This window comes from Condylura cristata, unplaced genomic scaffold (genome assembly GCF_000260355.1).
Source record: "Condylura cristata isolate star-nosed mole 26May11 unplaced genomic scaffold, ConCri1.0 scaffold00017, whole genome shotgun sequence".
NCBI lineage: Eukaryota > Metazoa > Chordata > Mammalia > Eulipotyphla > Talpidae > Condylura > Condylura cristata.
This window is the reverse complement of record NW_004567118.1, coordinates 26,132,710-26,152,443: the sequence shown is the minus strand read 5'-3', so window position 1 is coordinate 26,152,443 and position 19,734 is coordinate 26,132,710. Positions and strand designations below refer to the sequence as shown.

Here is a 19,734-nt window from a genome sequence, read left to right as displayed (position 1 = left end):
AGAGAAATAATATCCATATATGTGGGTCCCAGAAAGAAAAGTGAAAGAAAAGGCATAGAAAGTTTATTTAAAAAAAAAATTGCTGAGAACCATCTCCACCTGGGAAATAAAGACTAGGTCCGGATCCAGGAGGACAGGGGCTGACATCTGAAGTTTTGCTCACAAATGTGTTTAGCAGTTGATGCCTTTTATTCACTGATATCTTAGCTGGAACTGGCAGGCTTGTCCTGCAGCCTTTGTATGTGAAATTCCTGACATTGTTGCAGCTGCATCCAAGGTTGAGTGTGCTGAAGGATAGACAACCAAGGCAGCCTAGCCATGGAAGGCATGTAGTGCCACATCTGCTCACTGAGGCAATCACAAAGGTCCTTCAGTTTTGAGGAAAGGAAGAAAGTACTCTAATAGGGGAATAGAAAATTTCCTTGGGAGCATCTGGTACTAGCAATATAACTGTGACCACTTCTGTGAAATAGAATGTGCCATAGTCTCTAGAGACTGACCTTCTTGCTTCCAAATCCACAAGATTGCCCAGAACTCCCCAACTTACATGCAATAGGTCCAGCCTCACATAGCAAGGTCAAATCTCTGCCTTATGATTCCTAATTTCTGGAGAAGAAGCTCTGACTGGCATAGGTTGAGTCAGGTATTCACAACTGGTCAAATCAATCATGACCTAGAATTTGAACTGGAAAGGAACAGACTCTCATCATGGAAAACAGGGAGGAGAGGCACTCCAATAAAATAAAGGACAGTTTTCCAAGCAGGTGGACTTACTTTTAGCTATCAAGACATCCTAGAGAGTTCCACAGCACACAATGTACCTTTTCAAAAAATGTACACTCTTGCCCAGGGACAAACATAAAACAACATGGCACAAAAAGGTTAGATATAAAAGGACAGACAAAGTTTATCAGGCAAATGCAAACAAAGAGAAAGCTGGGTTGGCAATATAAATATCAGATCCAAAGGACTTAAAAGCAAAAGAAGATATTAAAAAGACAGGCATTCAGTGTTGACAAAAGATATAAGCCACAAGAAAGACATAAGCATCATGAGACTTTTTGCACCAAAAAAAAAATTGAAATTATTAAATACATAAAACCTATTCTATAGCATACAAAGAGAAAATGACAGAATACAACAGAAGGAGACCTTAAAATACCCACCTCAGTCATGACAGATTAAGTAGGCAAAGAATGAGTTAGTATGGAGAGGAATTAAATAATATAATTCTTGAGTTTTATTTAATAAATTTATGTTAGCTTTATACTTTTCAAAAAGAAAATAAAATATACCCTTTCTCTAAATATTCATGCAACATTAACAAAAATGAATATCTGTTAGCCCACAAAGGAAATCTCAGTAAATTTCCAAAAGCAGAAATTGTAAAAGCCCTATTCTCTATCCACAATAAAATAAAATAAAATAAAATAGAAAATTAATGGCAAAATTTCACATCAACAAACACTGAAATTTAGCAATATTCTACTAATCAGCTCATGGGTCAAATAGTAAATCAAAACTGCAATTACAGGTCATTTAGAACATAAGAGCAATAAGGACATCATATATTGCTATTCATGGGATAATTCAGGGGGAAAAAATCAGAGCTAAAAACATTGTACTATTAACAGAACACAGTGAAAATAAATGAACTAAAGATTCAGACCCAAAAATCAGAAAACAATAATAAATCACATCAAATAAAATTTAGAGACAGGAATTAACAATCCAAAGACATAACATAGTGATCTGAAGACAAATAAAAAAAACAGCCTGATACGTATAAGAAGTATTTCTTTGATATGTATTAGAAGTAGCTCTTTGATAAATATAAGAAGTAGAGTTAACAATCTAGAGACATAATATAGTAATTGAAGACAAAAAAAAAAACCCTGATATGTATAAGAAGTATTTCTTTGATATGTATAAGAAGTAGTTCTTTGGAGAAGAATAAATGAGAAAGTGCTAATCTAGAAAATACCAACGTAGAAAATTAGCTAAGAACAAAGATAACATTTCATATATAGAGGTTTGCTTTTCTTTTTGAGGGTAGTGATAGCTTAAAGCTAATAGAGTTTAAAATGACTAATTAAAAATTGAATTTTGAGCTAGAAAACTTGAATGAATCAATATATAAAGACAATGTTGCTGTAAGTGCATAATAGGTAAAGATGTGGACCTGAGGTTTTATCCCAGAGTCACCTATTGGGAAAATTATTTAATCTTTCCAAACCTCAGCTTCCTTAACTCTAAAATGGTAATGATAAAATACTACCTCTGAAGTTGTTGCACAGTGAATGAAATAACAAGTCAACCCCCTTGCATGGTGCTAATGGACAGACTCCCCAAAAGACACTGAACATTTTTGTTGTTGTTTTCCTTCAAACTTCCAAAGAATATATATTTCATATTCTGTATTCATTGCTTAATGACAAACAGAAATATGTGGTGCTATTCACTTGACATTACAAAATCATTATCTGGATATAAAAACAATCTTATAATGGTAGCAGAAAAAATACAAATTTTCTTTATGGATATATGTAAGTCAAATTATTTATTAAAATAGAATACTGTATTATAATGAAAGAATAAGACCCAAATTTAATAAGGCATTTTCCAGGAATAATGAGTGGTTTGATATAAGGAAACCTGTCAGTCCACTTCATCATATCTCCAAGTAATTGGCAGTGTGTTGACCTAAAATACCATGTTTTTGTTAATTGGCATAAGGAAATGAAGCAGGGTTAAAAATTTATGTTCAAGGTTGTTTGATGTGACATTGTTGAACTTTTAAACAATCTAAATGCACTATAATAGGGTGGTACTTAAATATTCACATTAAGTAAGTGTATTAGGTTAAATTAAAAGAGAAATATGCAAGACCGTTCTTTGAAAGGATTATTATGAAAACAACATATGGTATTTAAAATAATATTTCATATCATGAAAATATAATCAAGATATGCTTTCCATTTTATATAAAGGCAACATTGAAAGTACTTTATGTAGCATGCTTACAGAAGGAGCAACTATATATATTTATCTGTGTGTATATAGGCATGAATCTTTAGATTGTTTCTTTTACTATTATTAAAATGTTACAATGAATAACCTCACACATTTGTCATTTGCAGGGGTATGAGGATCAGATCACCATATTTTTCTCCATTTTAAAAACTACAATTGATGTTCACTTGTGCAAAATGAAATAAACAAAAGATTATTCATTGCAATATCATTTGAGTATGTGTGTGCACGCGTGCACATGCAGTCATTTATAAGGGGAGAGAAACAAAAGGGAATTAATAAAATGTCAGTGTTATATGTTAGGGCAGTTTTAATTTTCATCCTTATACTTTAATTTTTTCCCCTAATGTCAAGGTAAGAAAAAACACATTAGCAACAAAATTTAAATAAGACTAAGACAACAGGAAAAGAACTGTTTGTAAAGAAAATATTCAATTTTTAGACATTTATCATGTTTGCAAGCTCATCAAAAAATATTATGAGAACTCCTGAAGAGATTCATACTGTGTCTAGACAGTAAGAGTCTAATAATATGTATTCAAATGAAGATATATATATATATATTTTTTTAAAGATTTATTTATTTGTACATACAGAACTGGGGTACAGGCCAGAGGCTCAGGGGCAGCGAGAGGCTTCACCAGAGACAGAGTGGGGAGCAGAACAGACAGATCGACGAAGTACACTGCTGAGGGGGGAGCAGTGGGTGGGTCAGGAGAGGTCTGCCACGCCATGTGATCACCTCTGGGGCAGGCAGGAATCAAGCTCATGCAGAAGCCGCCCTAGCCTCTTAATGCTGTGCTTTAACCCGCTGCGCCACCAGGAGGGCCAAAGATATATTTTTAAAAAATTGTTTGTGGTGGTGTTTAGCACAGTGCCTGAAACACAACTAGTTATCAGGAATTACTAACTGAAGTAAATACCCCTTTTTCCTGATGACACCTAAACTCTGAGGTGAAAGATTCGAAATACTATTCTCCACCATAGTTTCTCTCTTTTTTTGGGAAATGCTTCTGTGGTGCTGCCTTATTGCTTAAAAACAAACTAATTGAAACTTAACAACAGTTAACGAACAATATAACTGTTTTTCTCTTTCCCTCTGAAGGACAAGCAGAGAAAAAAATAATTTCTCACTCTTCCTGAAGTCTCTCTTGTTTAAATCCAGGTCCAGGATAGAGCTGATTTAATATTGGGCAAATGATCTCTTCCCTGGATATAACTTAATATTCTGTCTTAGAAACTGAGAGTATTTTCATATGAGAAATTTTGACCTACAGCTCAAATTCACAGCCCAATTGGATACTCTTCCTGACCATTGAGAGTTTGGTCTGAATGAAATAAATGGCACAATGATTCCATTGGTATGGAATTCTTTGTTTTAGAAATGACTGGAGAGTGTATCTAAGAAATATGGACAAAAAGAATAAAGTGGGACTTAGGAGATAGTGCAGGATTTGGGGACTTACGGAGGATGTATGTAAGGTATTGTCAGTAACAAGACCTAAGGAAATGGGAGCAGATCTTCTAGACCTGGGAGAATGGCAAAACTGTAGTCCATGGTTTAGATCATCTAAAACAAAGACCTCATACCTCACTTTAGTTGAAATTAGATACATACACCAAACAAAAACAAAAACACACTGTTCCACTCAAGCAAGAGTACCATTTGGAGGGGTGCTTTAGTGGTAAGCCAAATCTTCATTTGGTTTTTGTAGTGTTTGGATTGCCTTGGACTCTGTCTGGGTTTTGTCAGCCATGAGTTTTCTGAATGCTGTGCCTTGTTTAATGTACTGAACTTTCACATTATTTACTAAAATAAGTGTTTTTGAAATATTGGGCTGTATCGCTTAAAGGAAGGTTAGAATTGAGAATCCAGACTCCTAATCTCAAGCAGAGAATAGTTTGCATCCAGACACTTGAATAAAAGGACCAGAGGATTAATCAGAGCACCACAAGGAGTAAGTACCTTAAATCAGGGCATCCTCTTTGTGCCCACCACAGTCTACTATTTTCACAAAAGGATCTGTTTCCTCTCTCCAGTCCCCATCCCCTATATATGTTACTCAACGTACCCTTGCATCCATCCTTTCCCTCCTCTACCCACCCAATTCCAATAAAACTGTGATTGTTGGTCAGCCAGATTCAGAGATGTATGTAGATCACCATGATGACAGAAGAAGTCCTGATGCAGAAGGGGAGAGACAGAAACAGCACGGGGAGCTACTCTGAGTCTAATACACTGACCGTTACCCTTCATTTCTAGAATACCAAAAGGCCTATGCTCTTTACAAGTGATTCTTTTGTCTCTGAGAAATATACCTTGTGACTAGAGGTTAAGGGGTGCTGTTGTATTGGCAGTAGAATGCCTGAACTGTTCCTTAAAAATTTATTTTCTATGACTTTCAGGTGATCATCATCCAATTCTAAGCAGTGGTATCCAGACCCCTAAACCTGGTGAGAGATGATTACCTTCCATTCCTGCTCCAAACAGTTGCATCCTAACCCCTGCTATCTATCAGTACAGCAAACACATGTTCACGATCTCAATGAAGCTCAGGAGGAAGAAAACTGCAGGTGCCCACCCTCCTCCAGGGTCACCACGCCTCACTCTCACTTTCAGATCATTTCCCCTTTAGTGTTTCTGTCTCTGACTTCAGTGATCTTCCATGAAAGGGAAGGGGTAAGCATCTTTCTTACCCTATCTTCACTCACAACCTAAGATCAATTCCTGCAGCCTTACATGTCATAGGACCACAGCAAGGAGTCAACACTTTCTTGTGCCCAAGGGTATGTATGGTGCATTGATGAATGACCAGAAGTTTTGTAGAGTATATTAAATGTCTCCAAACCTGGTGATTTGGGTATACATCTCTTGTTAAAGGAAGAAACTGAAAGTTGCTTAGCACCAAAGTGTCCACATATTGTCCAAGGGTCGTGTTATAAGACTCTTCCACCAGATCACAACTTTGCATTTGTACCTTCAGAGAAAAACTATTTTGGCACCTGTTCAAAACTTGACAGAACATAAGGCAGCCATGTAAGTTGTGAATGATATATCAGTCATTCTCCCTTTGCTGTGACAGAGTGAAAGCATCATTAAATTTTAGTGAGAGAAACCAAAACAAGATAAATTCTACTGCTCACCTGGTAGATACCACATTCATGTCAGATTATGCTGTGCTTCAGCATGAAAATTGAGGGTATTATAACTAGGAGGGGAGATGTAAGCTATTTGATGTACCTCTGCAGTGCTAGTGTGATGAAAACCAGTTTAATCTGTTATGTCAGATGGTAGGGTCTAGAAAAAAAAATGCAACTAGGAGAAATCAGAGAAATCAAATAAAAGAAATTAATACCAGTGCGGATATTGACTGTTGATGGGGAATAGGTTTCCAAAATGAACCATTCTGGAGAAAGAATTGGAAAAAACGGAGTTACTAAGTGAAGATAATATGGATGATGAGAGTAAATTATGAATAAAACTTCACCACAAGTTCAAGTAGAAGAATGGGACTTTCATTGTCACAACCTAGGAAATCAGTCAGTGTGTACAGGTGACGGGGCAGTCTGGATGAACTTGGAGCTAGACATGAGATGTAGAGAAGACCATGGGATACGCAGGAAAAAAGTCATTCAACAGGCAGTTAGAAATGCAGACAAGTCTGGAGGGTGGTCACAGCTGAAGATATAAGTTAGGCAGTAACAGAAGCCTTAAGAGCAGAGACAATCTGTGCAAGGTGGCTGAAAGAGGAAAGCAGAAGGCAAAGCCTGGGGATGCCCATGGTGAGAAACAGCAGCGGACGAGGAGCCAGAAAAGGCAAGCAAGGAATAACTCTGATCTGGTTTCCGAAGGAAAAGCCAACAACCTCCCACAAATACAAGCGGTAACCACTCTTCCTGCTCCTCTTTCTGTATTTACTCTTCTACCTGGTGCAAGGAGATGTGACCTGTTCCCTGTCCTTGCGAAGAACATTACCTAGAAGTAACAGAGATGTCCTTGGTTGTGACACTTTCCCCAGGAGTTTGCAGAATAAATTAAGAGAGGAGGGGGCCTGTGTTTATTTTATTAACCAAAGAGCATTAACTGGAGCCTTATTTGTAACTAAGCACTATGAAAACATTAGAAAAAAATGGAAAGCAAGGTTTCCGTTCAGGAAATTGCAGTCTTTGGAGATCAACAAGACCAACTCAAGTGAAACGATAAGTCCTCACCAACACACTCCGCTGGGTGGCTTTGAGTAGGAGAGCAGTAAAAGCTTGAAGACCAGATATTACTGTGAACTGAACAGATGTGGCATTGTCAGAGTAAAGACCCTTGAATGAAGGGAGAAACTGGATGAAGGGAGAATATGAAAGGGCATTGCTATAGGAGAGAGAGGACATGCAAGGGAAAGAAGCAGTCATGGTGGAGGCAGGCAGCATGGAAGAACGAACCTTGGCTCAGCAGCATGTTGAGAGAACAGTGTGGGCTAAGAGCCTCCAGAAATATTGCATTTGGATGTGGGTGAGCTGAGAGATGCCCTTGATGGGAGTATGGTGCCAATAGACAGAGGGAAGTTTATTCTCTATCATGGCCAAAAGTGAAGCAACAAGAGTTAAGGGGTTGGTGACTACTACCCAGCACTTGGTAGCAGTGATCCTGGCATCCTGCCCACTCTGCTTCCTGGCATCTGTCCTGATCCATACCAGAGAGGCTCTTCCGTACAGCATGTTCTGATCTCTCAGGGATGTAGAGTGTCCCTCACCCCCTCACATATGTACCAGGCTGGCGTGAACACCAGCTCGTTGCTGGGCTCCCTTGGCTTCATCCCCAACATTGGAGGTGCCAGTGCAAGAGGAAGGGATAGAAAAGCCAGGAGTTCCCTGTAGTGAGGCTGCACTTGGACCAGGCCTAGAAGAGTTCCTCTTTATCCCACCATTCACATAATTCCTGTCTTCCACAGTTCAGCACAGTCATTACCAAGAGGCACAAAGAATCACAGTCCTCTGTGTCCAAAGGTAAAAAGCCTGCCAGTGGTTGTGTGTCCCAAACTAAAGAGGATAGAGGGTGATGAAGCCAGACTACAGACATGAAACTACCTCATCTATCAGGATGGCACTATTCCCCAGAAACCTGTTAGCTTCTTGCTGTGCTTCCAGGCAGTCAAACTCTAGGGCACACTCATCTCCCCTACCCAGCTCTACATTCCATTCTTTGCCCCCACATTTACTGCTCTTCCCTCTCCCAGACCTCCAACTACTGTCTTCCCCAACTTGGGCTCTATTCTTAATCTGGTTTCCACTTCTTCCTGCATCATGCCCCCCTTCGTTTCTCTTCATTTCACTTCGTTTCTCTTTCATCTTTTCTTGCATTCCATCCTGCATTCTTTTTGCCAGGACTGGCAGGAAACAGCATTCTCTTTTCTCTCCTGAGATTTTGGAACCTCCAGCTTCTATCTCAAGAAAAGGAAGGGAAAAAAAGAATAATACGATAAGCATTTTGCCAGTTGATTCCTTTAGCAGTTCAAAGCTAAGGAGATTTCTGAGGAAGGAGCTGGAATAAGAAGAAATGGTTCAGTGGCTTGTCAACGGTGGGGCTTAGAGAGGCCCCAGGTGAAAGAGGCTACATAAAAGGTGAATTAATATCATGGCTGGTGCAAGTTGAATTGAGTAAAGCCAGGTCTTAGACACAGTTCTTCTATGAGTATGTAGATAGGACTCATCAGTCCGCCTCCTTCAAGCTCAGATCTAATAGGAAAACAACAAAACTCTCCTGCCAAAGTAAAAGTTTTTATAACATCCTCTTAGCTTCATCAGGCTTACATTTACATCAGACAAGCCAGGGTGTGCCAGGAGAAAGAGCCAAGTCTGCCATTCAAGGGAGAATGAACTGTCCTTGTGGTTACAGACAGCTAAAACAGCACCAGTATCCAGGCTTATTGACATCTGGAAATAAGTGTGTGGTAAACTGAGTCATCAACCCCACTAGTGTCCTAGCACAGGGCGCTGGGGAAACAAGATTCAGATGAGTTAGAAAACAAAGAGATATAACCTGGACCCTTCAGTTCTGCCTGCCCCAGCCTTTGTCCTCACTAATGCACCTCTTTATTCTCTTGCAGAGAAACCACGGATGAACAACATCCTGACATCTGCCACAGAACCCTATGACCTCTCCTTCTCACGCTCCTTCCAGAACTTGGCTCACTTGCCCCCATCTTATGAGTCTGCAGTGAAGACACACCCCAGCAAGTACTCATCCCTGAAAAGGCTAAGTAAGTGAGGTTCTCCCAGGTTTGGGGCCTGCCTCTTGGACTCCATGACTTCTACCTGTCACTCAGCTGAAGGGGCCAGCTGGAGTCCCAAGAAAACATCAACAGGTCCAGGTTCTTGTTCTTTAGAGGCCTCAGGCCAGGCTGCCCAAGAGGCAGTGCTTTAATTCAACTAGGTAAAGAAGCCTCTACCCAACCCTGTCCCACACTTGCTATACTTGAAACATAGACTTCCCCCTTGCTCTCTTATTTTGGAGTAGAGGCTAGCAACCTCAGTACTTACTCTGTGAGAACTATCCCAGAGATCTGTTGGTTGAAGTGCCCATATCTGGCCTCCACCAACATTATCTTAAAGTCAAACTGAACACCCCACCCACGCGCATGCACACACACACACACACACACACACACCATTTCCTCAGTTAAATCCAGTTTGCCCAATAATCCCAGCTTTGCCATTTGCATCTGGGGAGACTCTGGGGATTGACAAATTTAAGACATTACAAGTTCAAGAAGGTATGTGACATGGTGGAAGATCACTTCTCACCTGGCTTTCTGACCTTCAGGCCCATTTCCCAGCATTTTGATCATCATGTAACTGCTGAGACGAGCATCTGCTTGAAGGTACAGGGTATCCTATCCTGCTGAAAGTACAGCCTATGGACTCACATCAGCCACCTCCAAGGTGGAATGGTGATTTTCTATGGCTAGATGACAAGGGATGTGGCTCAGAAGGCAGGAACTACCTGTGGATTAAGTAAGAAAAGCATTCCACAATTTGCAAGGATCTACATGTTTGTAAGAGGCTTCACCCCTGAAGCTTGGGGCAAGGCAAATTTGTATGGGTCTTCAGTAAATTCAGGGTGCAGAAGGCAGGAAGGAGAGAAAGGTGGAACATCTGAATGAGGTCCACATATAGGATTGTTCCAGCCTGCTTGTGCTGCGGGCACAGGCACAGTTTGTGAAGACTTGATTCCCTGATTGTGTGGGGGCTGGATGCCCATGTGTTGGCTTCTTATGCATTGGCTGTTACCCCAGAGAAGGTGTTACTATGTTCCTAAGTTACCAGCTAAACATTTGCACAAGTGCCTCCTGGTTGGAACATTTTCTTTATACCAGTGGAAGCTGATTGTGCAAGCCAACCTCCTCGGAGAGACTCTGGACCTATCTGAAAGCTGCAACCTGCTATTCTGTGTTTGAGCAACACCCAGGGAGCCATTCTGTTCCAAGATCATAGTGTACAAGAAACTGAGCTGGAGCTGGTACTATCTTGCTATGCATTGTACCATGAGGCCCCTGGGGACCTCAAGGAAAGTCTGTAACTCCTTGACACTCAAGGTGGCCCAGGAACCAGAGTCATTAGCATTGTCTGGGAGCATGTAAGGATGCAGATTCATGGCCCAGCTCTAAGCTATGGTGTCTGACTCAGAGCCTGCATTTAACAAAACCTCTGGGGACTGATGTGCACATTAATGGAAAAGTTCTGTCACTACCTGTCTGGGCTACAGGGTCTTAGCTTAGCTTAGTCCTGGCTTCAGTGTCCTCTCAACTCTCTTCTCTCTGTTTCCCCGTTGCAGCTGACAAGGAGGCTGATGAATATTACATGAGGAGGCGACATCTGCCTGACCTGGCAGCCCGAGGAACCCTCCCCCTCAACGTCATCCAGATGTCCCAACAGAAGCCCCTGCCACGAGAGCGCCCACGCCGGCCTATCCGAGCCATGTCCCAGGACAGGGTCCTGTCCCCGGAGCGGGGCCTGCAGGATGAGTTTGGCATGCCCTACGACCGCATCCTATCTGATGAGCAGCTGCTCTCCACAGAGCGTCTGCACTCCCAGGACCCACTGCTGTCTCCAGAGCGGACGGCCTTCCCTGAGCAGTCCCTGTCGCGGGCCATCTCGCACACGGACGTCTTTGTGTCCACGCCCGTGCTGGACCGCTACCGCATGACCAAGATGCACTCCCATCCCAGTGCCTCCAATAACTCCTATGCCACCCTGGGTCAGAGCCAGACGGCAGCCAAGCGCCAGGCCTTTGCCTCACGCAGACACAACACGGTGGAGCAGCTGCATTACATCCCGGGCCACCACACCTGCTACACAGCCAGCAAGACTGAAGTGACCGTGTGACTGACCGGGCGGGGCAGGGCTCCAGGCAGAATGGGGCGGGGGCAAGATGGGCCTGGAGCAGAGCTTCTAGCTCTGTACATTTCCCTTCCCATGTCTCCTCCGTAGGAGGTGGGAATGGGCCGCCTTTGCCCAGAAAGCCATACTCCCGGGGACCCAACCCGGTGGCCTGGCACAGCATGCTCAGACCTGGGACCCAGAGTGATTGTTCTCACTCTTCTAGAAGAGTCAAAGGGTGAGAGGAGAGGGGCTAGGCCCTGTCTCACCCCCACCACCTTCATCAACTCCCTTTCAGTCTCAAGTTCCTCCTCTCACTCCTAGGGACTCAGCGGCAGGTTCTGTCAGCCGAGACCCTGTTCTGACCCTGGTCAGAAGCTGCCTGGGTTTGAAGTGGCCAGCGGGTGTGGCCCGTGGGCTGACCGAATAGGCTACTCGGTCTCTCATTTACCTAGAACCGCATCACGGAAATCTTCTAGTGCCTACAAACTGCCTGCTCGCTCTCTGAGGCAGGGAGCTGCTGTGTCCATAAGCACAATAATGATTCTCTTCTGCCTGCTGGAACTCTGATCCCCAATGAGTGGCCCTCCCCACGCTGACCCCACTCTAACCCTGCACTCCTCCCCCAAGTCCCAGGACCAGGAAGGGTTCCTTTCCTCCTGCTGCCTCCCCAAGTGTAGGCATCCACCCCAGTTCAGCTAGCTGCCCCACCCACAGAACCCCTTGGTCCCTCCACTGACCCTAGATATTTCACCCTTGAGTTCTCTGGGGCTTTGCTTTAGTCTTCCCAGAGGAGAGTAGGTGATGGGACACAGGGACTTTGGGGATGCCCTCCAGCAGCCTGATTATCTCCACACTTCTTTCAGGCCTCTAGGCCTGAATTATGACCCGCCACTCAGGCTTGTCTTCCCCTCCCTTGCTCTGTTCCCTAGAGGCATCTGCCCCTGGCTAGAGAGCAGAGGGTGGGGAGTGCCACTGTGATGCCCTGGGTCTCAGGGGCTTGCCATTCCCATTGTCCAGGGCTCTGTCTCCTACCATGCCCATTAGGCAGGACTGAGGCTTCTAGAGAGCATTGGCTGTTAGCCCCCAATCAAGGAGGACTCAAGTAGTTATGCCACACCTTGTTTGCTCCACTGTCCCCATCATCACTGCCCACTGCTCAGCTTCTTTCCTGCTTAGACCTATCTCTATCTATCTTTCTATCTTTGTCCTTCCCACTCATGACTTCCAGCCCTATCAGGCTAGTGGTCTCCACTATAGATAATCTATCCTCTCCCCATAAAGGAAACATCCCTCCCCAGAAAGAGAAGAAAACCCATAATTTCCTTCTTCATGTCTTGTTCTTTGTACAAGTTCCCTATTTCTCTTTGTCCCTCCTCCTCGCCTTCTGAAGCTCCCTTACGCTCTCCTGGCTGCTGCTTCTTTAGACCAGTGCCTACTCTGGTTCAAAGGGACAGAGACCCATTGGCAAAATCAAATAATAGTACTCCAGGCTACTGGTCTGGGGGTGACCGAAGCAGCTCCCCGTCCCCCCTCCCTGCATAGGGCAACCAGGCAGATCCATCTTATCAGCTCTATTGAGGGCTAACCCAACTCAACCCATCTCAGCCCTTTCTCTGCATTTTAAACCTGGATAGGGAGACTGTGATGGCCTCTTGAAGAGCAGACAGTGAATGAAGCCTCATCTATTCCCCCAAGACCAGAACCTGAGGAAAGAGAAAGGGCTCCCTTATTCTCAGAGCCATGGAATCTCCCTGGACTGGCTGGAGGAATCAGCTTCAGACTCTAGATGAAGGTATGATACCAAAAACATAATTCTCATCACAGGCAGACTCCAAAAGCAATTACCTTAAACTGAGGTTTTAGATTCTATAGATAACATGTGTGGTCATTTAAAAGGGAGGTAATGGGCTAAGAAAATTCTCCAGTGTCAGCTCTGGGAATTTTTAATCAAACCAAGATCATGATACACAAAAGAAATCAATTGACTGATTTTTTCTTATTTATTGAAGAATTTCAAACCTCTTATCTCCCCTAAGGCTAACCTCCCCAGATAAACAGCAATGCATTATATGAATCATGAAGGGATTAAGGCTGGATGATGAACACACTCAGCATCCACACTAGAGATGAGTCACTGGGACTGTGAGGCTGTGAGGACAGGGATAACTTTGTTTTCCTTCCCCACAAATGCATCGACCTTTTCCAGGGCTGGTTCACAAGGGTTTATGAAAGTTTGCTCCAGAAGGCAGGGTTGGGCAGAAGAAATCAATTTAAATAGAGAAAAACCAGAAACAAGGTATGTCTCTTCCTCAGCCTGGTACCCTTTAATCTAGCCCTAGACTAGTTCCCTTGAATCCCTTGAAGGTTGCCTGGTGATGGGGTGGGGAAAGGATATGGGTGCTTGAGAATGTGTATCTATAAACATATACACCCTGAACCAGAAGCCTGATCCCATCTTCTGTTTAAGGATGTTCTGGATTCAAGTTTTCCATCTCCCTGGATGATATTTCTTCCTAGCTCTGTCTGTCTGTCTCAGGGGGTTGCTGAATACATTCCAAAACATCATGACTGTCCATTTATAATCTCAGTGTTAGATCAGAAAATTCTACCCGAATGCCTCTTTAAATTAAGCTTCTGCTTCACCTTTGGGTTTAGAAGGGAGGAAGAAAGGAAGAAGGGAGGGAGGGGACAAAATGAATAAGGAAAAAGAAAGTGAAGCCTGCAAATCTACTCCAGTTTAATCCCTCATTTCAAAATCCATAAAATTATTTCTTAACTGGGATATTGAGGTTTATTATCTACTCAGTGGTCTCTTCCATGTGTATAAAACAAGCAAAATCACATTGCTAGACAATTTTATGTAGAATCCAGAGGTCATGACTTCCAGCCCCATCAGGCTAGTGGCCTCTACTATAGATAATCCATCCTTCCCCATAAAGGAAACATCATCCCTTCCCAGAAAAAGAAGAAAACCCATAATTTCCTTCTTCATGTCTTGTTCTTTGTACAAGTTCCCATTGCTCTGACGGAAATGCACTGGAGTCTGCACTGATTCTCTCCCACCCTAAAGATACTTACTGGTCTCTGTGGCCTTGGATGACAGTCAAGCTCTAACAATCCTCATCCTTCCCACCTGTCCTGACTTGTTTCCTCTAATTATCTCCTGGCTCCATATGCTCTAAATCATAAAGACTTTCCTAAGATTCCTTTAACCTCGTAATTGGGCTTCTGCCCTGAGGAATCCCCACTGTCCTGCTTAATAGGTCTGCCTTCCAGAAAGTTGCCTTACTTCAGTTTTCTTCTCTCTTTACAGCCCTCTACACCAGTTCAGTACTCTATGTTGGTTCAGTATCTCTTTCATCTCTCTGACCCTATCTTTCTCTACTTATCTCCCACTATCCCTAATTTCTTTTCTTTGGTCCTGCTAAAGTCTCTAGTTCTAAAAATCCAGTTTTCAATGAAAACAAGAAGTGAGACATTCTTTAGAACTTCTGTTTACCTCTTTGCTTTATCTTTTACCTCCTGCCTGTAGGAGATGATCCTCAGGGCACATTGCCAAGGACTCACTGCTCTGATCTTTGGGAGGGGAGAGAAGTTGCCTAGTAGAAATCTCATGGTTAAAATATCAGCTCTGGCCCTGTTGGTGGCAAATCCATGGAAGCTTGGAAGCTGCTGTCCCAGCCTGCCAGTAGCCCAGCGGCTCCTCCTCTGGCCAAAGATTCATATCCTTGAGGCATCCTCAACCACTGATCCCCCTTACGCCCACCCTACTTATGTGTGTCACAGATCCCCTTTGCCTCAAAATACCTGAGAGCCTCATGACTCTCTAACCCTGAAGAAATAGCCCGCCCAGTATCCCTGCCACCAAACTCAACCCATTTCTTCAGAAATACCTTGTCTGCCACCAGCCTACTGTCCTCAGATTCCTTCCACAGGCAGCTGTGGACTTGACCCAAGGTAACCTGAAAGGGTTACCAATGACCTGACTCTAGAAAGCCCCTGCTCTTGGGAAGAGTGAAGATGTTACCTCTCATATACATTCTCCTACCACCCTCCCCAAATTGGGAAACTTTGCTTGAGAGTATTTTCAAAGAAGCGTGTTGTGTTTTAATGAAGTATTTTTCAGGATTCAAATGTAACTTTTTATAAATCAGCATTTTAATGACAGATTCAATATGAATGCTATGTCTTCCTGGTTCTGTATTTGATTTCAGAAGGCAGCATACTACAAGAGGAGAAAGCACAGGGCTGAGGCTCTTGGAGACATACTTCTGCTCTGTTCCTGTCTCCGTCTTGCTACGTGACCAAGGATAAGTCATGTTCTCGCTCAGTGCCTCGGTTTCCCCCTCTGTAAAATAAGGGGCTTTGACTAGATGAGCTCTGAAGTTTCATCCAGCACTTCCATGCTAAGGTTGTCACCCCATCAGCAGCCTTCCTCTTTCACATTCCTCCCCTTCTCAACTGAGCTGCATATAATCCTGTATACCCATAAGACGACATCCTCAGATGCTCTAGACAGATACCAGACTCCTCACAAGAGCCTTGGGTAGGCCCAAGGTTTTGGCCACCCAGGGATGCTCCCATATCTGAAGGAATAAGGGCCTACCCATTCAACAGCTCCCCAACTGTGTGTCATGGAAGCCCTCTCCTAGAGACACAACTCCATCATCTTGGGTGTCTATGTCACTGGGAAATGCACGTTTAAAGCTTTCATTTTGATGTGTGTGGTCCTTAAAGCTGGAGGGAGGCAGTTTGGATTTCAGAAAGGGGAGGAGCTGGAGGAGAAAGGTCCGGAAGTCAGCCCACAAGGGCATGAAGTCTGTACTTCAGGGCAGTTTGGAAATCTCCAAGCCATAGAGAAGAAAGCACAACAAAGGCTCTGTGTGGCAATGGATGTCATATCCCACTCCAGAATGTGTGTCCTGAAAACCAAGTCTGGACACTAGGCTCCATTCTAACTGGAGGAGGAGGAAGCATCACCCCCTAGGCTTCTAGGAGGTGGGCACTCCTCCCATCCTGGTACATTTCTAGTCCTTCCTCGTGACATTACGGTCCTCCCGGTGAAAGCTTGTAAAGCAAGAATTGAGAATCCAAGTCAGTATCATCAAACCCATCTTGTAAATCGGCAAACACATCAACTTTCCATCAGCGAAATGACATTATGTGTTTCCTTAATGCCCTCCCTCCTGAGGGAGAGGAAGACCCCTGCTCAACTTTGCTGCCCACTCCCGCTATGACCCTTGAATGCCACTCCATGGGAGGACTCATTCATTTGCTTCGTAGTGGCAAATATTCCTCTAGTTCTATAACTCAACTAGACATTTTGTAGTCAAGAATTCTTGAAATTCTCTAATAAAAAGCAATTCTTACTGTAATATTTTTAGTTTGGGGGACACAATTTCCTAAGGGGGGATTAATGAACATTTTTATGCATTAGCCCAATTTATGGATTCCATGTTTATTATATGGTAGTACTGATGAAAAGTACCTTTCTATCTGTATCTTTGCAGAGTTTCTTCATTACTCATAAGTAAGCTTCATGATGAGCAGTGCTTGTAACTGCTGCTTCTGTACAAACGTCATCGTTCTACTTATCTGTCAAAGCACATTCTATATGTACTGTAAACATATATCACTTTAGTAAGATTTAGTCTTAAGGATTTTTCCACTTTTGTCAGTAACAGATATTTATGGATTAAAAAAAAATAAAGCCGTTTCAACATAACCTGTTTTTCAAAGTAGTCACATGATTGTTTTTACAAATGCAGAGACAAAACAAAAAAGAAAGGATGCAATAAATCATTGGCATTGGTGGAGGGGGAATAATTAAAAATGAGGATAACGGGAAGTCTTAGGGTCATGGGAGCATTTTGAAACTAAATTATGATAATCGTTATACAACTATAAATTTACTAAAATCATCAAACTGCACACTTTCAATGGGAGAACTCTGTTGTTCAAATTATACCTCAATAATTCTTTTAAAAGTATAAAAAACTGTAAGAAGGAAGGTTTGGAACATGTGCCTCTGGACAAAGTAGGACAATTCAGAGTAGAATTAGAAGTTATAAATCTGTATGCACTCATCTTCTCTATTTCTATTATTCATGGACATTGTCTTAGTTTGTATTTAGAATTAATTTTTGTAGTTACCATGGGTGATAATTAAACAGGCGGTCAAATAGAAATACCTGTTAAACCAGAGTCAAGTTGCACCATGCAAATTGATTTATATTTGGGTCTTGCTCAAGATTCTATTTCTCTGGATTCATCTTTTGTATTATTTTCTGTGGTGTACACTCCTTTTGCTGCTAAGGTCATTTACTATTCTGTGCTTCTGAATTTTCACCATAGCCTAGATACTGGTGGGCTCAGGTTCAACAAACAAAGTGTTGCCAAACAGGGCATGGCCTTTAGCCAGCTTCAGCACCTCCATAGTCCTTAGACTCCAGTCGGTTACACTTTCTTACCACCTGCTCAACTCCTTTGTAATTAAAATCTTCCTCATTGGATGTATTAAGCTTATATTTTCTAAAAATTAGTTATTCTCACATGCTAAGAGTATTCATTTCCTAGGACAATGTAGAACCTATTTAGTATTCCAATACACAACACATAGCCATACATATTCTGAAATTTATTTTGTTGACAACCATAATCACTATTTATTACAGTGTATCGCTTCTAAATTATGTGTCTCTAACCTCTGATGACTTATAACAAGCACACACACACACACACACAAGATAGTTTATTAATACATATTTATTACTGGAAGGAAACCCAAGGGAGACAAAATTCTGAATTGAAGGGGTTTTTTTTTTAATAGAATTGCAACTTCATCGCAATGCTTACATATACAAGTAATGACTGAATTGTACTCACAACATGTTCCCTAATAGAAAATCTCAGTAGACCTTCCTTAATAAACAAGTAAGAATTTAATGTATATTTAATATAAAAGTGATCAAGAGGTATGGGTCAGAGAGTTCTGAACACACTTAAAATGGTTAAATCTCTCTTTAAATATCTTTAACAATCTGTTAAACATTTCTCTATGACACTCAAGTTATAGTGTCAAGTTATGACACTAAGTTATCTCTGTCTCAATTGTCACCTAATTCCAAATCAGTGAGATCTGAATAAATGAGGCCTTATTAACATGCCACCATTAACAGGCAAAAGCCAGAGAAAGTTCATGTTAGAAACAGTGAGACTCCAAGAACTCAGTTTTCACTTTCAGTGACACTGATGTTCTTCTTTTTCCTCTGTGATTGAACATGAGAAGGAAGCACCAAACCAAAGAGGGAGGAGTAAATATATTCCTTTACAGTTCTAAAAAGATCAGTTACTCAACTATTTAGGCTTCAGATGTGTCAGGAATGTGAAAAATCAAAAGTTGGGAATGAGTGGACAAAATTTCATCATGAAGGAATCAGTATCCTTTACATCATGAATGTGTTAGCCAAAGGCATCTCTGAGTTCTGGTTTCCTAACTAAATCTGGGTAATTAAACTCATAGAGCATTCCCATGTCTTATATATATCACTGAATTATGAAAAAAAAAGTCAAATTATGATTCTATGTTGCTCAATGAATTTGTAATCCACCTGGCTATTTTCCTTGGTTCTACCCATTTCTGTTTTCAATCCCACAAGCACTGGACACAGTCAATAACATTGCAACAGCAGTGGGGGGAGCTGCCAGCATTTCGCTGTACCACCTGGTGAAACTGCTTTTCTTCCAATCTCACTTTTCTCATTTAAAACAAGATGAGTGGACCATACAACTCTAAATCTCTAATATCCTTCTCAGCTTTTTAAATCTCTGCAGTGATCCATCAAGACGTTGCAGGAAATTAGTGAACTTGAATGGTGCTGGTCATGGTCGAAGGGTAGAGTAGGAGGGTGATGAAAGTGAGGAAGAAGCCCTTGGCTTGACTAGCCATTATTAGAGAGTATCTTCCCAGTTCTTGGCATATCCAACCTTGGGTCGATAAGATGGTTATAGGAGAAGAAAGGGTATTAAACTAGTGGAAGAACTACACCCTTAGAGAACTGCCCTTCTATTTAACATTTGAGTTTTCCCCAATCAACAACTTGTCCATTTAAAAAATATATATCCCTAAATGGGATCAAAAATGGGGTAGGGGAGTGCATGGGACTATGGTGAAGGCACACAGGTGAATGGGTGATGGGAAGTCCATGGGGATTACAACTGAGATGGGAAAAGGCACAAAATGATGTAATAAAAAAAGTATATTTTTATTATGAAATAATATACATTATAAAATATATTTTGTTATAAAATATTATAAAATAATACAAG

At 42.0% G+C, this 19,734-nt stretch overlaps 1 protein-coding gene across 1 annotated transcript in view; it reads left to right on the top strand.

Moving 5' to 3' along the window:
• The window catches only part of SHISA6 (shisa family member 6), a gene marked incomplete at its 5' end in the record, with an annotated part of 257,660 nt that extends 246,201 nt beyond the window's left edge, over positions 1 to 11,459 (top strand). The window contains 2 exons of the mRNA XM_004685077.2: positions 9,132 to 9,284; positions 10,859 to 11,459. Of these exons, the coding sequence (XP_004685134.1) occupies positions 9,132 to 9,284; positions 10,859 to 11,409 (704 nt within the window). The remainder of the gene's footprint in view (positions 1 to 9,131; positions 9,285 to 10,858) is intronic.
• Positions 11,460 to 19,734: the final 8,275 nt, after the last annotated feature.